We start from the raw sequence: 19323 nt of genomic DNA, 5'->3' as shown, positions 1-19323 counted from the left end.
TGAGGAAGTGGGGGATGAGGGAGTTAAAGAAGCGGAAGATAAGGGAGTTGAGGAAGCTGGAGATGAGGGAGTGGGGTGCGATTGCACACTCTTCATCATCAGATGTAGCAGTAATGACAAACAATGAAAAATCTGATGTCGAGGACCGACGACGGTTCCTTTTCTATACTCTACAAAAAATAAACAAATAAATGAAGCACAATTAACTTATATAAAAGTGCTCAAACAGAAAATTCAAGTTTTATTTACCATGTTATGGACCAATTGGTTACTAACATAATTCAGCTAATTCAAGTTCCTAACTAACAAGGAAATATCATCTTCTCCAAACATAATTCAGTTAAGCTTTCAAATTCTGAATTTCAATTACTGTATGTATTTACTATACCATGTTCTAAAACGAGATTAAGTGAGATAGATAGCAAATTTTGAAGCCTTTGTTCAGTTCATAACTTCTCAAAATAAAAACAAATAAAAGACAATAATATTTTTTGGAATATTTTTTGGTTCAGGACATGACCATGTTAGGTAGTAATTGTTCCCGAACTTGGGAACATGGCCATGTTAGGGAGCAATTGTTTCATGACATGGGCATGATAGAGAATAATTATTCTAGGACATGGTCATATTAGGGACCAATTGTTTCCGAACATGGCCATGCTAGGGATCAATTATTTCCAAACATAGCCATGTTATGGAGCAATTATTTCTTAAATAGGGCCATGTTACGGAGCAATTGTTCCCGAACATGACAATGTCCAAGAGCAATTGTTCCCAAACATGGTCATGTCCTAGACCAATATGTATTCCCAAAAGTAGGTATCATCTTTTCTAAACATAATTCAATTAAGCTTTTAATTTCTGAATTTCCATTACTGTATGTATTTATTATACCATGTTCTCAAATCTCTTAACTCAAAAACAGAAAACAAAAACAGGAATAAAAACAGTTTCAAAATATTAAATCAAGCTCCCTAACATGGTAATGTTCGGGATCAATTGGTCCCTAACATGACCATGTTCTGAATCAATCCCTAACATGAAAATTCAAGTTTTTTCATGTATCTTTTACAACTGTTATTGATAGTTTTCTGAATTCATCAATAACATTTTTCTAGAAACTAATAAACTAATAACTCAAATTTCCTAACTCAGATACAGAAACCAGAAACACAAATTAAATACAATTTCTATATATTAAATCAATTTCGTGAACATGGACATGTTCGGAAAAACCCTAACCACATGATGATCATGTTCGGGAACTTACCTAATGTTGGACTTGGATGTAGTTGAATGATCTGATTATCCTGAAAAGTAAAAGTATAACAATTTTAGGGTCTTAGTTGTTCGCTAACATTGTTGTTCGACATTGATTTTAAGGCTTATCATTTTTGAAGCTCGGAAGGAAGAAGTAATTGTCAAAGTCTGAAATCGCAGAAAAAGGAAGAAGAAATCGCCGAAGAATGAAGTTGAAATCGCTGAAAGACAGAAAGAAAGAAAGAAAGAAAGAAAGAAGACGAATGGTTTGAAAATGGAAAGAGTGAGAAAGAGAGGGATTAAAAAAAATTAAAAACAATTTTTTTTTTTTTTTTTATTTTTGCTCTCTCATCCATCCACCCGTCGCTTTTTTCCACGGTGGCAGCCAGGTGGAGTGTCGCTTGGGGTTTGCTACCCAGCATCAGCATCGCTTTCCCTATCTTTTTTCTTAAATTTACTTACCGTATATGAGAAAGATTGAGAAAGAAGTCTATCTAAAGATGATGCATTATTCTCCTTGCATGAGAATCAAGCCTTGATATAACTATTATCTTTTTAGTATATGTTTTTTATTATTTTTTAAATTAATTTTATACATATTTACATATAAAATACTTATTATTTTAAAATTAACTTTTAATTTAACAAATTTATAAATAATCACTAATTTAAATAACTTTGATTTTGATTATACAAGTTAATGGATAAATTCAAACAAATAATAAAAAACTAGAACTAATTTGACATGTTAGAGAAAGTTTAGGTGGTAGAAGAGAAAGAATCTCAGCCGTTGGCATTGGCGGCAATCGTCATTTCTCTTCCTCTTCTTTCTCCTTCTTCTTCTTCTTCTTCCTCATGGTTCTCTTCTTTCTCTCTCTACAGATTTCCAGTTTCTGCATTTCTTCTTCAATTTCCACGTTAGGTCAAACTTCTATTCATCATGACAGATTCTCCGACTTTACTGTCGGAAATATTGAAACAGGTGACGCCAAAGCGAACGGCGCTTTCAAAGAGTACCTCAATCCGGATCGTCATTGTTATCGCATTCGGATTTGCTATCATCGTCTTCACCTGTGGCGTCTTCTTCATTGTCAACAGTCCTACGAACAATCCTTCCACCTGGTTCAGAAACATCGACCTGACTCAATCACATTTCTCCGTTGTTTTCTCTCGTTTCTTCCCTAACGTCTCAACCGCTTCTTCTCAACTGACTCAATCACCTGGATCTGAAGTATTTTCTATGCAATATTCACCTGATGATTCTCATGGAGGAGGTTTTAATAATGGATCGTCAACGGAAGGTAATAATAACGACAATTCTCATGTAGATCGATCGGAAATAGTGATGTTCAGTCCGTTAAGGAATTGGACTGATTTGATGAAGGAGTTAAACATGAGCGAGGCTTCATTGAATGAACTTCAACACTGTGATTTCTTTGATGGACATTGGATTAAGGATCATTCATATCCTTTGTATGAACCTGGAACTTGTCCTCATATTGATGAACCGTTTGATTGTTTTCACAATGGAAGACCTGAATTCGGCTATGAGAGTTTCAAGTGGAAACCGAAAGGTTGTAACATTCCAAGGTAAGTAAGTAAGTAGGTAGGTTAGTGTGAGTGTTAATTGTTTTGTAGTAATAATAATAATGTTTGTTAAATTGCAGGTTTGATGGAGAAATGATGTTGGAAGTATTGAGAGGTAAGAGGTTGATTTTTGTGGGTGATTCATTGAACAGGAATATGTGGGAATCATTGGTGTGTCTTCTTAGAAACTCTGTTAAAGATAAGGAAAGAGTTTTTGAAGCTTCTGGCAAGATGGAGTTTAGATCAGATGGATTTTACTCGTTTATTTTCGCTGTAAGTATTGGTTTTGTTAATGGTGAATTTGGTTTTGGTTTTGGTTGAAAATTGAATGTTGATTGAAGAATTGTTTGTGTTTTTTGGATGTGAAATGATTGTAGGATTACAATGTTTCAGTGGAGTTTGTTCGGTCTATATTTTTGGTTCAAGAATGGGAAATGGCTGATAAAAGTGGATCAAAGAAAGAAACACTTCGGCTTGATCTAATTGAAAGTACAGTTGATTGCTATAAGACTGCAGATGTTCTTATCTTCAATACTGGACATTGGTGGACTCATGAGAAAACATCTGAAGGGTAACCCTTATCTCTCTATAATACTCTATCATCTTCATCATCATCATCATGAATTAGTAAATCATATTTGAGTTGTCTAGCCATAACTTGGTACTAGTTGAGATGAAATTATGACAAAACCAAGGGAATTGTTCCACTTGGTTTATTTGAATCTAATCTTAAACAACCCAATATTTCTCATCAATCTTATCATTTGAATCATAAATCAAAATACCCTTGTGGAGAAAACAACCTTAAATAATTAGTTATTTGAATTGGGATGTAGAACATGTCATCAAATACCTTATTTTTCAACTTATTAGGACAGATCAAGTGGAAAGAGTCATGTTTTAAGAGACTATCATTCTTCTTCTCCATGAAGTAGTAAATCAAATTTGAGTTTTCTAGCCATAGCTTGGTTGATAGTTGAGATGAAACTATTAGAAAACCAAGGGATTGTTCCACTTGGTTTATTTGATTCTAATATCAAATAACCCAATATTTCTCACAAATCTTATCATTCGAATCATAAACTAAAATACTTAATCAAATAATCAGTTATTTGAATTGGGATTTAGAACATGATATAAAATACCTTATTTCTTTTAACTTATTAGGACAATTCAAATTAGAAAGAGTATTGTTCAAGAGATTAAATGTCTTAGGTTCGATTCTCGCTAAGAACACTTTTCTGATCAAAAGAAAAAGAAAAATACCTTATTTGAAAACAAGCCCAAATTGAAATAGTGTTTCCAAATGATGCTGACATAAGTAGGTTATGATTTGGCCTAAGTTGGTGAAAGTAACTTAATATAATGCGACAGGAAAGGTTATTATCAAGAAGGAAGTCATGTATATAGTGAATTGGACGTGGCTGAGGCATTTCGAAAAGCGATGACTACATGGTCAAGATGGATCGATGCAAATCTAAATCCAAACACGACCCAAGTCTTCTTTAGAGGCTATTCACTTTCCCATTTCAGGTAAACTAGACAAAACAAAATGGGAAGTCTAGTTTGTTTGTTTGTTTCGCCTAATAATTTCTTTTTTTAAATTTTCAAAGTGGAGGACAATGGAACTCGGGTGGGCAATGCGATAACGAGACACAACCAATAAAGGACGAGAAATATCTATTGGAATATCCGCCATTACCAATTATAAGCATGTTGGAAAGAGTAATGATGGGTATGAAAACTCCGGTTTTTTACATGAATATAACGAGAATGAGTGATTTTCGAAAAGATGCTCACCCGTCAATTTACGCGAAAGCAAATCTAACCGATGAAGAAAGAAGATCACCAGACACTTATCAGGATTGTAGCCATTGGTGTCTTCCAGGTGTACCAGATTCATGGAATGAAATCCTTTTTACTCAGCTCTTGATCAAACATATCATGCAACTAAAACAACAATAACTAACTTAACTGTAATTCGAAAAAAAAAAGTCGGTTAGTGTCATCATATGTGTCTACTAGCTGTGTATAGGATTTTTTTTTAATTGTTGGGCGCATCGCTTTTGTATGTGCAGCTCGGCTCTCGCCTTTTTCTTTATTTCCGAAAAAGAAATAAAAAAAAATTCATTGTTATTAACCAATTTTGACCTTGAAATTGTAGGTTGTAGTTACTTAATTAGTTTTAATAGTTAGTTTTGTTAATAGAGGTTTTCTTTTTTAGATTAGAACTATTTCATATAAGCAATATTGTAACTCAATTTCAATAATACTTTTTTTTCATTCTATTTCATCTTTTTGTTCGCTATAACTTATTATTTTTGTATGTAGATATATGTTTTCAGATATATAACATAACAAGACAAAAATAATTTAATTGAAATTATTGATTACTAAAGACTAAATTTAATAAAATTGTGTCATATTATATTCTTAGGATTATAGTTTGAGATGGTGTAAATTTATTTTCTAAACATTTATATATTTAAAAAAGATTCACATTTTTTGAAATGAGGTATTAATATTTTTTTAGAAAAAGGTAAATTATTAAAAAAATATATAGGGCCCAGGTATTTTGCTTCTTCTATATAATATTTTGTTTTCTATATTTATTTATTTATTTTTGTTTGATTTTACTCATTTATTATTGACACCTTCAATATTTTTTTTATTTATTAAAAAGAATGCAAAATATGTTCAAACATTACAAAATAAAGAGAAAAAACAAGACCATAAAAAAAACATAAGAATTTTAAATGCTAATAAAATCGAATAATTCTCAATCCCACACAAATCCCCTTTTTCGAATTGAAACCAACACGTATAACGTGATCATATGAGACGATTGTACCCATAACTTTTTTCTTTCGATTTTTTTTTTCTTTTCAAATCGTCAATCACATTATAAGAGAAATTTATTTACAGTTCGTATACGATGTTAGAGCATCTCCAACGCATGACCTCTGCCCGCATGGGACAGCGTGGAAAAGGGCAGGTCATTGGTTTTTTTCATTTTTTGCATTGGAGATAAAAGCAAAAGAGGGCAGTGCCCTCGGTCATGCCCTCTTCTGACTTTTTCATGATTATATAATATAATATATTATATAATATAGGAATATTAATTATATATTTAATTATAATATTTTTTCCTAGTAACATTATTATAATAACGTTAAATAAATATATATTCTAAAGTTTTACTATAAAATAGGAATATTAATTATATATTGAAAAAAATATTCAAATTCGTGACAAACAAAAATATCGTCAATTACAAACCGATTTGGTGGAGCATATTTCACAATTCCATAATGTCCGTCAAAATGTTTAAAATTTTATGTGTTTTATTGTAGTTCATTATTTTTGTAATATTTTTAATATTATAATATATTTTAAATTATAAAAATATTTTATATTTTCTATTAATTATATTAATATGTTTTAAGGGTGAAATTGTCAAATTCTCCTATAATATATATAATACAGGAATATTACTCATTTAATTAATAAATATATATTTTAAATAAATTAATATTTTTTTTATTAATTATATTAACACGCGATTTTAAAATCTCAAATTCTCCTATAATATAGGAATATTAGTTATAATATTCCTATATTATAAATTAGTTATTTATTTAAAATAGTATAAATAAAATTTATTATTTAGATAAGAGGGCGGGTAGAAGCATTGTAGTGTTTTAACCAAGTACAATGTGTGTCCATGTGTGTCCGCTTTCTGCTGATGTGGAATATTGATTTCACAAAAAAAGAGGGCAGAGGTCTTGTGCGCTGCTGATGCTCTTATTACCGGAACTTCATTCAATACTTTTGGGTCTGTCAACAACATTTACATTTATTGGTGAATGATGTATTCAATTGAAAATGAAGGCAAAAGTGCCCACATGTCAAGATTGAGTTTTTCAAAAATAAAATTATTACTTGTCATTATATTGTTTTTTTCATTACAAATAAAATATTATTAAAATATTTTATTTTGATTTATTTTATTATTACTATCTATTTATTTTTTCATTTTTTGTATAATTTATGTAATCATTAATTAATTAAACTAAATAAAAATCCAAATAACCTACCATTTAATTTTGTTAGACAATATCCCATAAAACTAAAATCAAACAATCTCTTAGATATATATATATATATATTAATAATGATATTTTTTTAATTTTTAATTTATTTTAATTTAAACTTGTAGAAACTAATAAATTTATATAATTTATTTTAAAATAAATTATTTTTTAATTTTTAATATTTAAAATTAAGTAAACAACTCAAGATTATAATTAAAAATAATAAATAAATTAAAATTATAATAACATATAAAAAGAAGTTATAATAGAGAGGGTGAGGATAGGAGATATGGTGAATCACAACCTAATATGCAATGGAGTGACACTCCAAAGCAATGATTGATGATAAGGAAGAGTGGTTCTTCATTGGTAGAGGATGTCGGGTGGTCCGTCTAGTCGATGGTCGACCTCAGGTATCAATGAGTGCCTATCCAAAGTTGATGACTAGTAGGCAGGCGTGGGTAGCTAATGGGTCGTATCGACCATCAGTCTTCACTCAGATCTCCATGCATGCAACTGCTAAGGCGGTAATGAAGCACATCAAATAGGTGGAAGACGACACTAGACCAGATGTGGTCAAAACTTTGTTGAATGCTTAAGTCGGGATTCTATTGCTCAAAACCAAGTCAGAAGCGCTGGCTTTAACGATCGGTGGATGAAAGACAAACTACGTTCAATTACTCAGGCCAAGGGCAGCGGCGGGAGTGAGCCGACGATTGGAGTTTTATTGAAGATTTAGGCGATACTCAAACTATGGGCAACATATGAAGCAGGTTGGTTAAGGGTTTTGTCGATGCTCCTAAACTTGGTTGTATTCAGGTTACGGGTCGTCATTGGGGGATGTAGCGGGGCAGTCTGTTCCTTAGAAGGTTGGATCTCTGTCATATGCGGATAAGGTGAATAGTCTAAGGAGAGCAATTTGGTTAGATTGGTGGTTACAGGTATAAAATCCTTCGAGTTTTGTACAATTGTTGATCGATTGAATGTGGTGACAATCTCTGAGATCAAGAACTATAAGCGTCGGAGGATCGAGTTGGGATTGAGTCACTTAAAACTTCTACGTCGCTACTTATCCTCATCATCATGGACGAGAAAACGTCTTGGATCTGGTCCACTTGGCGGTGAATTTTTGTCCGGATTCAACTTTCATGGAAGGTATGATTGCTCTATAGGTTGATTATCGAACTGTATTCATTATGCCTCATGATAAGAGTATAATTCTATTAGTTGAAGAAAGAATTCGACGCCTTGAGAATGATACTAATAAAGACATTATTAGTGGCACTACGATTAATAACTTGACTAATCATAATACTGAATATAAGTGTTATGGTGAGGAGGAGCGAGATTACACTGAAAGGCTAACCAAACACAATGAGAGTTCTAATAGTACTTGGGTCCGGTTATTTGGGCTACCCACAATCTTTTGGAGCATTGAGTACTTGAGAAAAACGGGTGAAAAGTTAGCTGGATATATGGAGATGGACAAAAATACCGAGCTAAAATGTGAAGTCGGGTCGACAAGAATTCGCGTGGGTTTGGTGGAACGAATACCGAAAAACTATTGTCCTGGAACATGGTATACTTATTTATAAGGTTGCGGCGTGGCCTGAATGGCCTTAGAGTGTGTCAGGGACAAGTTCTAATTTATGTTCGGATTGTGGGGAGAGTGATGTACCAGTTCAGACGCCCCCCTACACTAAACCAAAGGAGAAAGATATATTGGGTTCAACTTCGCAACCAATTGATGTAGATAAGTATTCAAAGGAGGGGATTAATTTTGGTGAGTCTGTTGTGGGTTCGGTAGATACTCACCAAGATGATGAACCATTAAAGGCAACATATACAAATGAACCAGGTAGCGCCATGGAGAAGGAGAGTCAGGATTGCGAGATCGAGTGTAAGTCACTAGGATTGACCTTTGGGTTGGTACATGAACCATCACATACTTTCGAATTCGATTTACGAGTGACGTTTTAGGAGTCCCCTTTGGTTAATATTCTGAGTAATATTCTCTAGGTAGTTCTTTATCAAGCCCCAATGGAATTTCTCATTCATCCGATATCGGATTTGGTGGCTGAATGTGAACTGATTGATGCGACAAAAGGTGAGATATGGTTACCCATAGAAAACGCGGTTCAAGTAAGCCCCAATAGATCTCTGTACCCTAAGAATGTGAGTGATTCGCCTATTAGAGTAATGAAGTATCGAAGGAAGAGTCGATTAAGTCAGATGAAGAATATGACACTGATGATGAGGTTTGTGTGGCGTTTTCGACTCACAACATGACGCTGAATGAAAAAAATATATTGTTAGAGAAATTCTTGTTGAAGAGTCAGAAGTGTAACTAGGAATTCACGAAATCCCCATATTGACATACAATAAGAGGTGTCAGCTCAAGAGGATTGGTGATCTACCCCCTAGGTTCTTGTCAACAGGAAAACGTGTATCGAAGCCAAATCAGATTTACTCTGAATAATCTTATTTTAATGATTGATAAAATATTAGCTTGGAATGTTTGTGAGATTAATGATAGCAAGAATCGTTGTATTCTTAAACCTCTTGCGAAATCTACTGAAAGTGGAACATATTATTTTTGTGAGACGAAGATTCGCCATATGGATCAATGGACTTTTAAAGATATGTGTAATTGGCGATTGTGTGAATGGGTGGCATTTGATTCTATTGAGGCGTCGAGTGAGATTCTAATTGCTTTGAATGATGACGTATTCGAAAAGATGGATTTTGATGTTGAAAGATTTTCAATTAGTGTGCAACTTAGGAATTAGGGAGATAATTTTCGTTGGGTGATGTCGGTAATTTACGGATCGGTGCTTCCCGAACTAAAATCGGAATTTTTTAATGAGTTGACAAGAGTGGCTAGTTTATGGGATCTACCGATCATCTTTGCTAGTGACATGAACGAAGTGAGGGACCCGTCTAAAAGAAAGCGTGCTAGACGATTGATTAGTCAAATGATAGAGTTCTCTGATACTATTGAGAATTTAGAACTTGTGGATCCGTCACTTGAAGGAGGGTGATACACATTCAGAAGAGGCAATGACAATGGTGGGTTATCTTAGTCTCGCATTCATATGTTTTTAGTTAGTGAGTCGATATTCTGGGGGTAGCTAATATATTTCAAAAGGTACTTTCGTGGAGTTATTCGGATCATAGACCTATTATATTGGAGTATAGAGTTGTGGATAAGTTATGTCGCCCTTTTAGGTTCGAGAATAAGAGGCTGATCAGGGATAACTTTGTGACGTGTGTGCGAGAATGGTGGGGGTCTCAAGTTCATTCTGGTTCGACATCATTAGGAATTTTTATGAATTTGAAGAATTTACGTAAGCTACTAAATAGTTGGTATGTGGATGAATGTGCAATATTTTGTGCAAAAGTCGATAATTTATGTACTAAGATTAATGTTCTCGATGAAGTGGAAGAGGTTCGTGACCTTTTGGCAGAAGAGGTTAGTTCTCGTATTTTGCTAGTTAGAAATCTTCTTGAGCTATATAAAGAATAAGACATCGAGGCTAGACAATGCAGTAGGGCTACTTGGCTGAGAGTTGGGAATAAAAATAAAAAATTCTTTCAAGGGGTCTCCAAGGCGTAGGCTAGGAATAATGCAATTAACTCAATTTTGGTGCAGGGTGTTGCCCATGATTGTGAGCTTGTGATTTCAAATAGTATTGCACAATTTTATAAAGATTCATTCAAGAAACAACATAGGGTTTGACCGAAGTTGAATGGTGTGAATTTTGCTACTATTAGTGTGGAGCAAAAGGACACATTGGAAGCTCGTTTCACGGAAAAAGAAGTGGAGGCAACGATAATGAGTCGTGGGAGTGATAAGGCTCTGGGAAGCGATGAATTTACTCTAGCCTTCTTTAAAAAAATGTGATTTTTTCTCAAAAATGATATCATAGAAGCGATCGAGCATTTTTATAAATTCTCATCATTTGACATGAGTCCCGGAACTATTGATGTGAAAAGTTTTAGACCTATTAGTCTTGTTTCATTTTTCTACAAGATTGTATCTAAATGTTTGATGAATAGACTACGGGGAGTTCTTGATTCAGTGATCTCGACAAATAAGATGGATTTTATTAAAAGTCGTCAAAATTTTGATGTGTCCCTTATTGCAAATGAATGTATTGATTCAACAAATTTCAGGGGAGATAAGTGTCCATTCGTTAAACTTGATATTAAAAAAACCTATGATAGTATTAATTAGGAATTTTTATTCGATGTAATGGGTATAAGGAGTATGAGAGAGAAATGGATAGATTGGATCAAATTTTGCGTGTCGATAACTAAGTTCTCTGTAATTGTGAATGGAAGCCCTAAGGCTTTTTCGAAAGCTCGAGGGGAATCATGCAGGGTGATCCTCTTTCCTCATTCCTATTCGTCGTTATCATGAAAGTTTTTACAAGATTGTTGGTTTTTGTCGAGCATGCTAGCCTCATTAAAAGAGTGGAGGAGATCTTCATTTGTAATTTCTCATTTACTTCTTGCGGACGATACCTTATGCATGATTCAAGTCATTCACAGAAATTTCAAGCATCTTTAGGATATTCTCTAGTTGTTTGGAGCCTGTTCTAAATTGCGGGTTAACCTCGGTAAGTCTGAGATCTTTTTCTCAAACTCTGTATCCAATAGAAGTAAGATGACACTTTCGAGCATCTTAGGCTTTAAGGTGGGATCATTTTCATCTACTTATCTTGAGATGACTTTAGGTGCTAAAGCTCATTTGAAAGCTTTTTGGGATTCGATCATCGCCAAAATAGAAAGATAGTTACCAATTTGGAAGAGATAAATGATTTCAAAAGGTGGTGTTTGGTTCTAATCAAAATTGCTTTAGAATTTATGCCTACTTACATGATGTCTTTATTCCTTATACCTAAAAGTGTGGATGTGAAGATGGAAAAAATTATTTGTAAGTTTCTTTGGGGGTCCTTTGAGTCATCCTTCCGTCATTTGGTAAGTTGAGATAAAGTGAAAAAATTTAAAGACCAAGGGGGCTTGGGTATACGAGATTTGATTTCGTTAAACAAGGCTCTTTTATCGAAATGGTGTAGTAGACATTTCTCGGAGCCTACCTCTTCGTGGGCTACTATGATTAGATGCAAGTATGAGTAGGATTGGTCTAGCTGGTTCACCAAACCTATTAACTGGGTAGTGGGTTTCAGTATTTGGAGTGACAACTCATTAATGTGGAAGTTTTTTCATACACAATTTAGATTTTCGGTTGGCGATGACACTTCAATTAGTTTTGGGGATGACGTATGGTGCAGTGTCAAAAGTCTTTTCTCATCGTACCCAACTCTTGCCTCAATTGCTATATGCATATATGCAGAGATGCTACAGTCAAAGACATGTTTGACGAGAGTTCTAATGGTTTTGCAATGAGAATCAAGTATTGGAGAAGGCTAAATGCTGAAGAGTTAGCTTCACATAATAGGGTGTTGAACTTGGTGGGGCGTAAAGATGTGAATCCTTTTTTGTGTGATATTTTGCGTTGGTAAGATATTGATAATTTTAAGGTTAGTCATTGTTATCTTTAATTGCGGAGAATACTCCTTAAGATCTCATATGGGAGAAGTTGTGAGACTCCAAATTTCTATCAAATATTTCGTTATTTGGATGGAGTGTCATGCATGGTGAGATTTTGACAAATAATAAATGCATGAAAAATTGTATATTATGGCAAGTCGTTGTAGAATGTGTCATAAAGAGGTGGAGTCGGCGTCTCACTTGCTCTTACACTGTGATGAAGTGATTGCGATTTAGAGCTTATTATGGAACATGCCTAGTATTAAGTGGGTTATGCCGAAATCTATCGTTAATTGTTGGGAAGTGTGGATAGAGACGGTGAGTTCGGTTGGCATGAGTCGTTGCCCCCCTATCCCGTTTATCTTCCGGTGGACCATTTGGCTTGAAAGAAACCGTAGAACGTTCAATGATTGTTATCGACCAATGCATTTAATTCATAATTCTATTATTATGACAATTAAAGAGGTTTCATTAGGTAAACCAGTTGAGACAGTTGGAGAGCTTATTGATCTTTTTGAAGATCTTTGTGCTCGTTAAAATTTGTTATTTTTATTTGATCATTGATGAACTATTTTGTGTTGCGTTTTTTTTAATATTTTTTTTCAATTTTATAATGTTTTTGTTAATGAACTTAAACTACTCTCATTAATATCATTTTGTACGAACCATTTAAAAAAAATTATAGTATGAAATAAAATTAAACAAAAATAAAAGTACAACCAATTAAATATTTCAAATAAAATATGATGATTGTACAAAGATTAAGATACTTTTTTATTATATTAACCAAATATTAAAATAAAATTATTTTAAAATCAGTTATTTTATTCTTTTTAAGACTACACTACAATTATAACTCACTTTAAAAATTTATAATTATTTGAAATAACAAAAATAACTTTTATTTGTTAAAAGACTCCACAAAGATAATTCTCAAACTTAAAACAAGATTAAAATATAACTTTGATATAAAATAAAGATAAAAAATCACTAAATAAATTAACCTTTAATCCATAAAATAATCGATTAACCAAATAAAAACAATATTATTACAAGATAAATAAATAAAAATATGACAATACTAAATATCCCAATTAATTTTATAATCAAATTTAGAATAATAATAATAATAATAATGTGAAAATCTACCTAAATACTATTACAAATGAAAATGTAATTATGAATTAGTCTTATTCATTCTTTACATACCATGAGTTCTTCTTCTTCTGTTTGTCCACAAATGATGATGATGAATATCTTCTTCTACTTCTTCTTTAAGCCAAGATTATTCATCAAACCCTAATCTTTCCTGTCTGTTAATCATTCATTCATTCCATCAATGAATGTTCTTCTTCATGATCATCATCTCCTTCATGGTTTTGCAGTATCTTCTTCAAATCATTCATTTCATTCTCTATAAAATTGAGCTTTTCTCTTAACAACATATTCTCCTTTTCCAATTCAGAAATATGATCATCTTGATCATTTACTCTATTCTCCAATACCAATTTATCATCTCTTCTTCTTCCTCCATAGTTTTTTCGATAAATCATCTCGAAACGTCTCAAGTCATGATCCAATTTCTTCTCCATTTCAATATGATCATCACTATCACTTGATGATGATCCATTACCCTCTTCATTTTCATTTTCAACTTCATCATGTTCATGTTCTTTAAGTCTAATGAGACCATTCATTGAACCATAACCATCAACTCCCCATTCTTCTTTCACCATATCACCTAGAACCTCCCTTGATGGTAAAAGCTGTGGAGTTTCAAGAATAGCTGGTGTAACAGGGTAAGGCGATACCAATTCAGCAATTCCTCCGCATCTATTCGCTCGAATCAGGAATGATGTTGTGTTTCGAGGAGCAGCAAATCTCTTCTTCTTCATCAACTTTTTATTCGGATAAAACCTACGATGATTCTGATTCTTATTCTGATTCCAATTTGGAGGTCTATAACCGCCTCCATGACCTAATAATCTTCCACCAGACTTCATTCCAGCTGTTTCTCGTCTATCGATCCAATTCTGAACAGGATAATTCTCTCGATTCATCGATTCAATCGAGCTCTGCTGCGATTGAGGCCAAATTCCATTGCTCCGGTGGTGCGGAACAACCTGTGACATACTCATCATCATAGACTGAGATTGATTGGAAGGATGAATTTGATGATTCCAAATATGTACCTGAGGTAGTTGATGATGATGCATAATTACATGAACCGGATTCATCACCTGTGACTGATTCATCATAATTCAAAACTTCAAACCCTAGTTTATACAATATATATATATATATCAAACAACTAACAAGGAGGAGTTAAAACTCGATCGAGTACGTTAATTGAATTCAAACTACGAACTGATCAAGATCTAAACAACTAATTCAAATCAAAGCGATTAAAATACGAAATCGAAGTTGTAAATTGTTTAGGATTTATATATCGAGATGTCCAGATAATCGTTCTAAATCTCTTGAACAAGGCGTGTAAATTAATATTCGAGTTCTTCGAATTCTCTCTCTAGAACTGCTCACGCAAAGGCAAATCTGGAAGTTCTAGGGTTTTACGTCTCTAGGCAAGGACGCAAAGGTGCTTTTATAGGCAAAGAGGTATATGGGAAAGGACGGTTCTGATTGATTGATTTATTAAACGGCCACGATTGATGCGGAGGGAACACGCAAATTGGGTGAGGGAAAGTATTTCAAAATAATAATATTTTTTAATTATTTTTTGGAAACTTAAGATGCAATTAACTCTAAAATGCAAATAACAATATATATAAATATTATATATATAATATATATATATATATTCTCACAAATAATAAAATATGTATTTTTTTTATTAATAATTTATATATAATATATATATATATTAAATGTTAGTTATATTTTATATATATATATATATATATATATATATATATATATATATATATATATATATATTATTATTATTTTTCATTATTAATTTTATATAAATATATTTTATTTTTTATTATATATTATATATTTTTTCTCTCATCATATATTTATATAATTTTTTTTATTAGCATAAATAGTTTTTTAATTAATATAAAAATTAATTAATTGATAATAAATATTAAATACAAAATATATATACATACATAAAATTATAAAATTATTTTAACAATATCAAGTGGTTTAACGATTAAAGTGTTCACATTTTATTCTTGGGGTTTGAATCCCAAAATATATAAATTTAGATTTTCAAGAATGCATTATTGACTATAATATATGGTGACGTAACTTTTAAACAAAGAATACGAGACATCTAAAAGTGTGAGGTCACGAGATGAAGGTCGGGTAGTGGGTGATTTGTAGAGTGTGAGGTCAGAATTAGTGGTTAGTTTGGCGAGCATTTAAAAGTGTGAGATCACGAGATTAAGGTCGGGTGGTGAGTGGTTTGTCGAGTGTGAGGTCGGAATTACTAGTTAGTTTTGCGAGCATTTAAAAGTGTGAGATCACGAGATGGAGGTAAGGTGAGTGGTTTGTCGAGTGTGAGGAGAAATAAAAAATGTATCATCAATTAAGGCCGACTAAGATTGATGGGTGGTTCCCCGAAGGGATAAAAAATATATATAAAAAAGTGTGTCACAGAATGATGATCAATTGAGGGATTAAATGGGGTGGCGAGGGATAAAATATATATGTTAACATTAAGTTTAAGATTAAACTTAATTTTTACAAACTAAAACAAATTTTAAACTGATTAGATTTGAATAATATTAATTTTATTTAAAATATTTATAGATAAATAATATTTTAAATATATATTTTTATCCGTGCAAGGATTAATGCTAATTTCAAATAATACCTTTTATTAAACAATCTGGACCAACAATTTTTAATTCGACACGAAAACAAGACCTAAATTGAATACGGAAAAATTAGTTTAGGCTCGTGATGGAATTTTAAATGTATTTGTAATTTAGCTTCATTTTTTTTTGTATTAATGTCATTTTAATTTGAAATAAAGATATGAAAATTAATTAGATCGAGTTGAATTAGGCAAATTGGACAAATACGTCGAGTTCAGGTAAATTACAAATAAACAAGAGAGGTCCTTGTTAAAAAAATTGAAACTAATTATTAAATATGTCAAATTTAGGCTAATATCGCTTAACGGTAAACCTAAACCCGCCAACATGATACTAACCCGAATTATGGGGCCTAATTGATATATCTTTAAATTTTAATACCTCGTCACTTTAATTAATATTTGTTTAATATCAATTAATAAAATCTATATTTTAATTATTTAAGATTTTATAAATAAAAAATTAAACTTGTAAATTTTATTATTTTAGAAAATATTTTTTATATGAATTATCTTAATTAATTACTAATACTTTTATTTGTAAGACGTGCCTAATTTTTATATAATAATATATGATGTGGAATGAAAATTTAAAATCATTTCTTACAATAAATATATATATATATATATATATATATATATATATATATATATATATATATATATATATATTAAGCAAACAAAATCAACTAAAAATGTCAACAAGAATAATAATTCAATTAATTTCATTTATTAAACCAAGAAGAAAATATCATTGATATATCCATAATTGTTTTTAATATATCATAACTTTAATTTATTTACTTTTAGTATACATTGACTATCTCAAGTTGGATGGTTCAATTGATGGCTAATCACTTATATATTACTTAAAAAAGTGTTGTCAAATATGACAACAAGATTCTTGAGTCTTAATATTAATAATTGATTCAAATATCAATGAAATATTAGTTGAATTGAATTTTTGAATTTTATATTTAATGTTTATCCAACTATAATTGGACTAGTTTCAACTACATTGGCCCAAAGAACACCCAGCTGCAGCTAAAGTTTGAATGATATTTTTTTTAATTGACTTATAAAATATATATTTTTACAATATTTTATTAGATAACATTTGTTCGTTTCCATACATAGCTATTAAATAACTAAGTTATTTCTAATTTATATATTCTCGATAAAAAGGATATATTTTACATGGAAATATTCAACTTATATTTTTTAATAATTTTATTTTTTTTAAAAGAAAAATTAAAAATATTTATTATTTAATTCCAAAAATTAAAATAATAATTTAACACAATTAATTAATTATCATTTTTATTGAATCCAAACTTTTGAGAGAAATACAATAAATAAATAAATAAATATATATATATTTAAAAAAACCCATATATTAATGCATAAATTATATAAATATCACCAATAAACAAATTATTAAAAAAATCTAGAAAGTGTTTTCATATTGATTCATTACAATTTTTGTTTTGTTTTTATAAATTTAGAAAACTATTACAACTCTCAAGTCATTGTCGTCACGTAACAGTACAAATCGAACCCTAGATATTTTCTCTCGTAAATATATAAAATGCACAAATTAAGATTAAGGAGGAATAGGGGTATATTTCATGTAAGTGATGTTTGTGCATAAATTGTACTGATAAAATTGTACAATAAAATTTCCAACAGATATGTTTGTTGGCAAATCTCCACACCTATTTGAAAACAGTTAAAAAAAAATTCCAACGATTTGTTTCCTAATCTGAATAAAAAAATTAGTCAATATACGATTTTCTTTACCAAAAACAAAAGAGTTGGATCGAAATTATAGCCCAGTGTTGGGGTTGTTTCCAGCAAGGATAAGGGAGATCTCCAATCCTCGACTAAACGCTTGATTGAACATAAGTCTCGTTTGGAACGTGGAAAAGAATGGGAACCAAGCAAAGAACGCAATTGGGATGAATAAAATCATTCCCATCCCAGCATCATATAATCTCGCGAGGGATCGGATAGATTTCCACAATCCGAGTCTCTTAATCACAGGCTTCCAAGCCGCAGCAATCTGAAAAATAATAAAGAATATTAATATAAAATGATGAAAAAAAATGTTACTAACTTACTACTAAAGATAATATATAAAAGCAAACAAAACTTACAGAAAGTATTCCCCATCCTGTTGGTATAAACGCTAAGATGCAAGCGAAAACATCAGAAATTGACAGGTTGGTGAATGCAACAGCTAGGGATAAACCGGCCAAAGCAAGTAAGAAGGAAATCCCTTGGATGAACCGCAACACCAGTTGAAAGTTAACCGACATTTTCTGACTGAACGTGAAGACCTATATATAAAAAACCAAGACATGATTGATCGATCCATCGATCACATTAAAGAATATAATCATAGTTGAGTTTAGAAGAAGAAGAAGACCTTGAAAAGAATAACCAGTCCCGCTAAGGCAGCCCATGAGAATCCGTAGATCTGTGGGGAACAAACACTCATTAACATTTTTTTACGGGTTAGCATATTTTTTCTTTTGTGAAAAGAGGTTATTCATCATACCGCTAGTGATGTATTTGTTCCCTGGACATGGAGTTTGTATACAATACCATACTGGAAGATGAAGAATCTAAGGCTCAGAATAGTTTCCATCACTCTCCCTGAAAAGTTTCGAATATGTGCCTGTATGTAATAAAAGTAACCTATTAGCTAGAAATCATCGAGTCAAAATGATAAAACAACGCCCAAGGATCTTTGAATGCCAGTTTCAGAAAACAAACAAACATACTACCACTACTTAAGATAACTTGTGTGTGATTATAATCTGAATCATGATCCAGAAAAATAAAGCTAACGTCATTTTAACCGCTTGTTTCCATGCTAAGCTAATTGAAATTATATAGATTTGACATACCTTATAATCTACAAGCATAACATCTTAGATTTGAAAACCATATAAGTTCTAGAAGTATAGTTAAGAA

At 31.6% G+C, this 19323-nt stretch overlaps 3 protein-coding genes across 4 annotated transcripts in view; 1 reads left to right on the top strand and 2 right to left on the bottom strand.

Annotated features, from left to right (window-relative positions):
- Positions 1 to 1963: 1963 nt before the first annotated feature.
- On the top strand, positions 1964 to 4887 carry LOC124935946 (protein trichome birefringence-like). The gene is made up of 5 exons (XM_047476390.1): positions 1964 to 2850; positions 2928 to 3120; positions 3225 to 3418; positions 4222 to 4380; positions 4461 to 4887. The coding sequence occupies exons 1-5, from the start codon at positions 2201 to 2203 to the stop codon at positions 4810 to 4812; spliced, it is 1548 nt and encodes a 515-aa protein (XP_047332346.1). The 5' UTR covers positions 1964 to 2200; the 3' UTR covers positions 4813 to 4887.
- Positions 4888 to 13573: 8686 nt separating this feature from the next.
- On the bottom strand, positions 13574 to 15051 carry LOC124936330. The gene is made up of 2 exons (XM_047476822.1): positions 14690 to 15051; positions 13574 to 14620 (listed from the first exon to the last, which is right to left on the bottom strand). The coding sequence occupies exons 1-2, from the start codon at positions 14753 to 14755 to the stop codon at positions 13826 to 13828; spliced, it is 861 nt and encodes a 286-aa protein (XP_047332778.1). The 5' UTR covers positions 14756 to 15051; the 3' UTR covers positions 13574 to 13825.
- Positions 15052 to 17947: 2896 nt separating this feature from the next.
- The window catches only part of LOC124933599 (callose synthase 9-like), a 31853-nt gene continuing 30477 nt past the window's right edge, over positions 17948 to 19323 (bottom strand). For both annotated transcript variants that reach the window (XM_047474024.1, XM_047474023.1), the window contains exons 49-52: positions 18905 to 19024; positions 18773 to 18823; positions 18501 to 18683; positions 17948 to 18406 (exon numbers count right to left, since the gene is read on the bottom strand). In XM_047474024.1, the coding sequence (XP_047329980.1) occupies positions 18170 to 18406; positions 18501 to 18683; positions 18773 to 18823; positions 18905 to 19024 (591 nt within the window). In that variant the 3' untranslated portion in view covers positions 17948 to 18169. The remainder of the gene's footprint in view (positions 18407 to 18500; positions 18684 to 18772; positions 18824 to 18904; positions 19025 to 19323) is intronic.

This window comes from Impatiens glandulifera, chromosome 4 (assembly GCF_907164915.1).
Source record: "Impatiens glandulifera chromosome 4, dImpGla2.1, whole genome shotgun sequence".
NCBI classification, from domain to species: Eukaryota; Viridiplantae; Streptophyta; class Magnoliopsida; order Ericales; family Balsaminaceae; genus Impatiens; species Impatiens glandulifera.
This window is presented reverse-complemented; position numbering and strand designations above follow the sequence as displayed.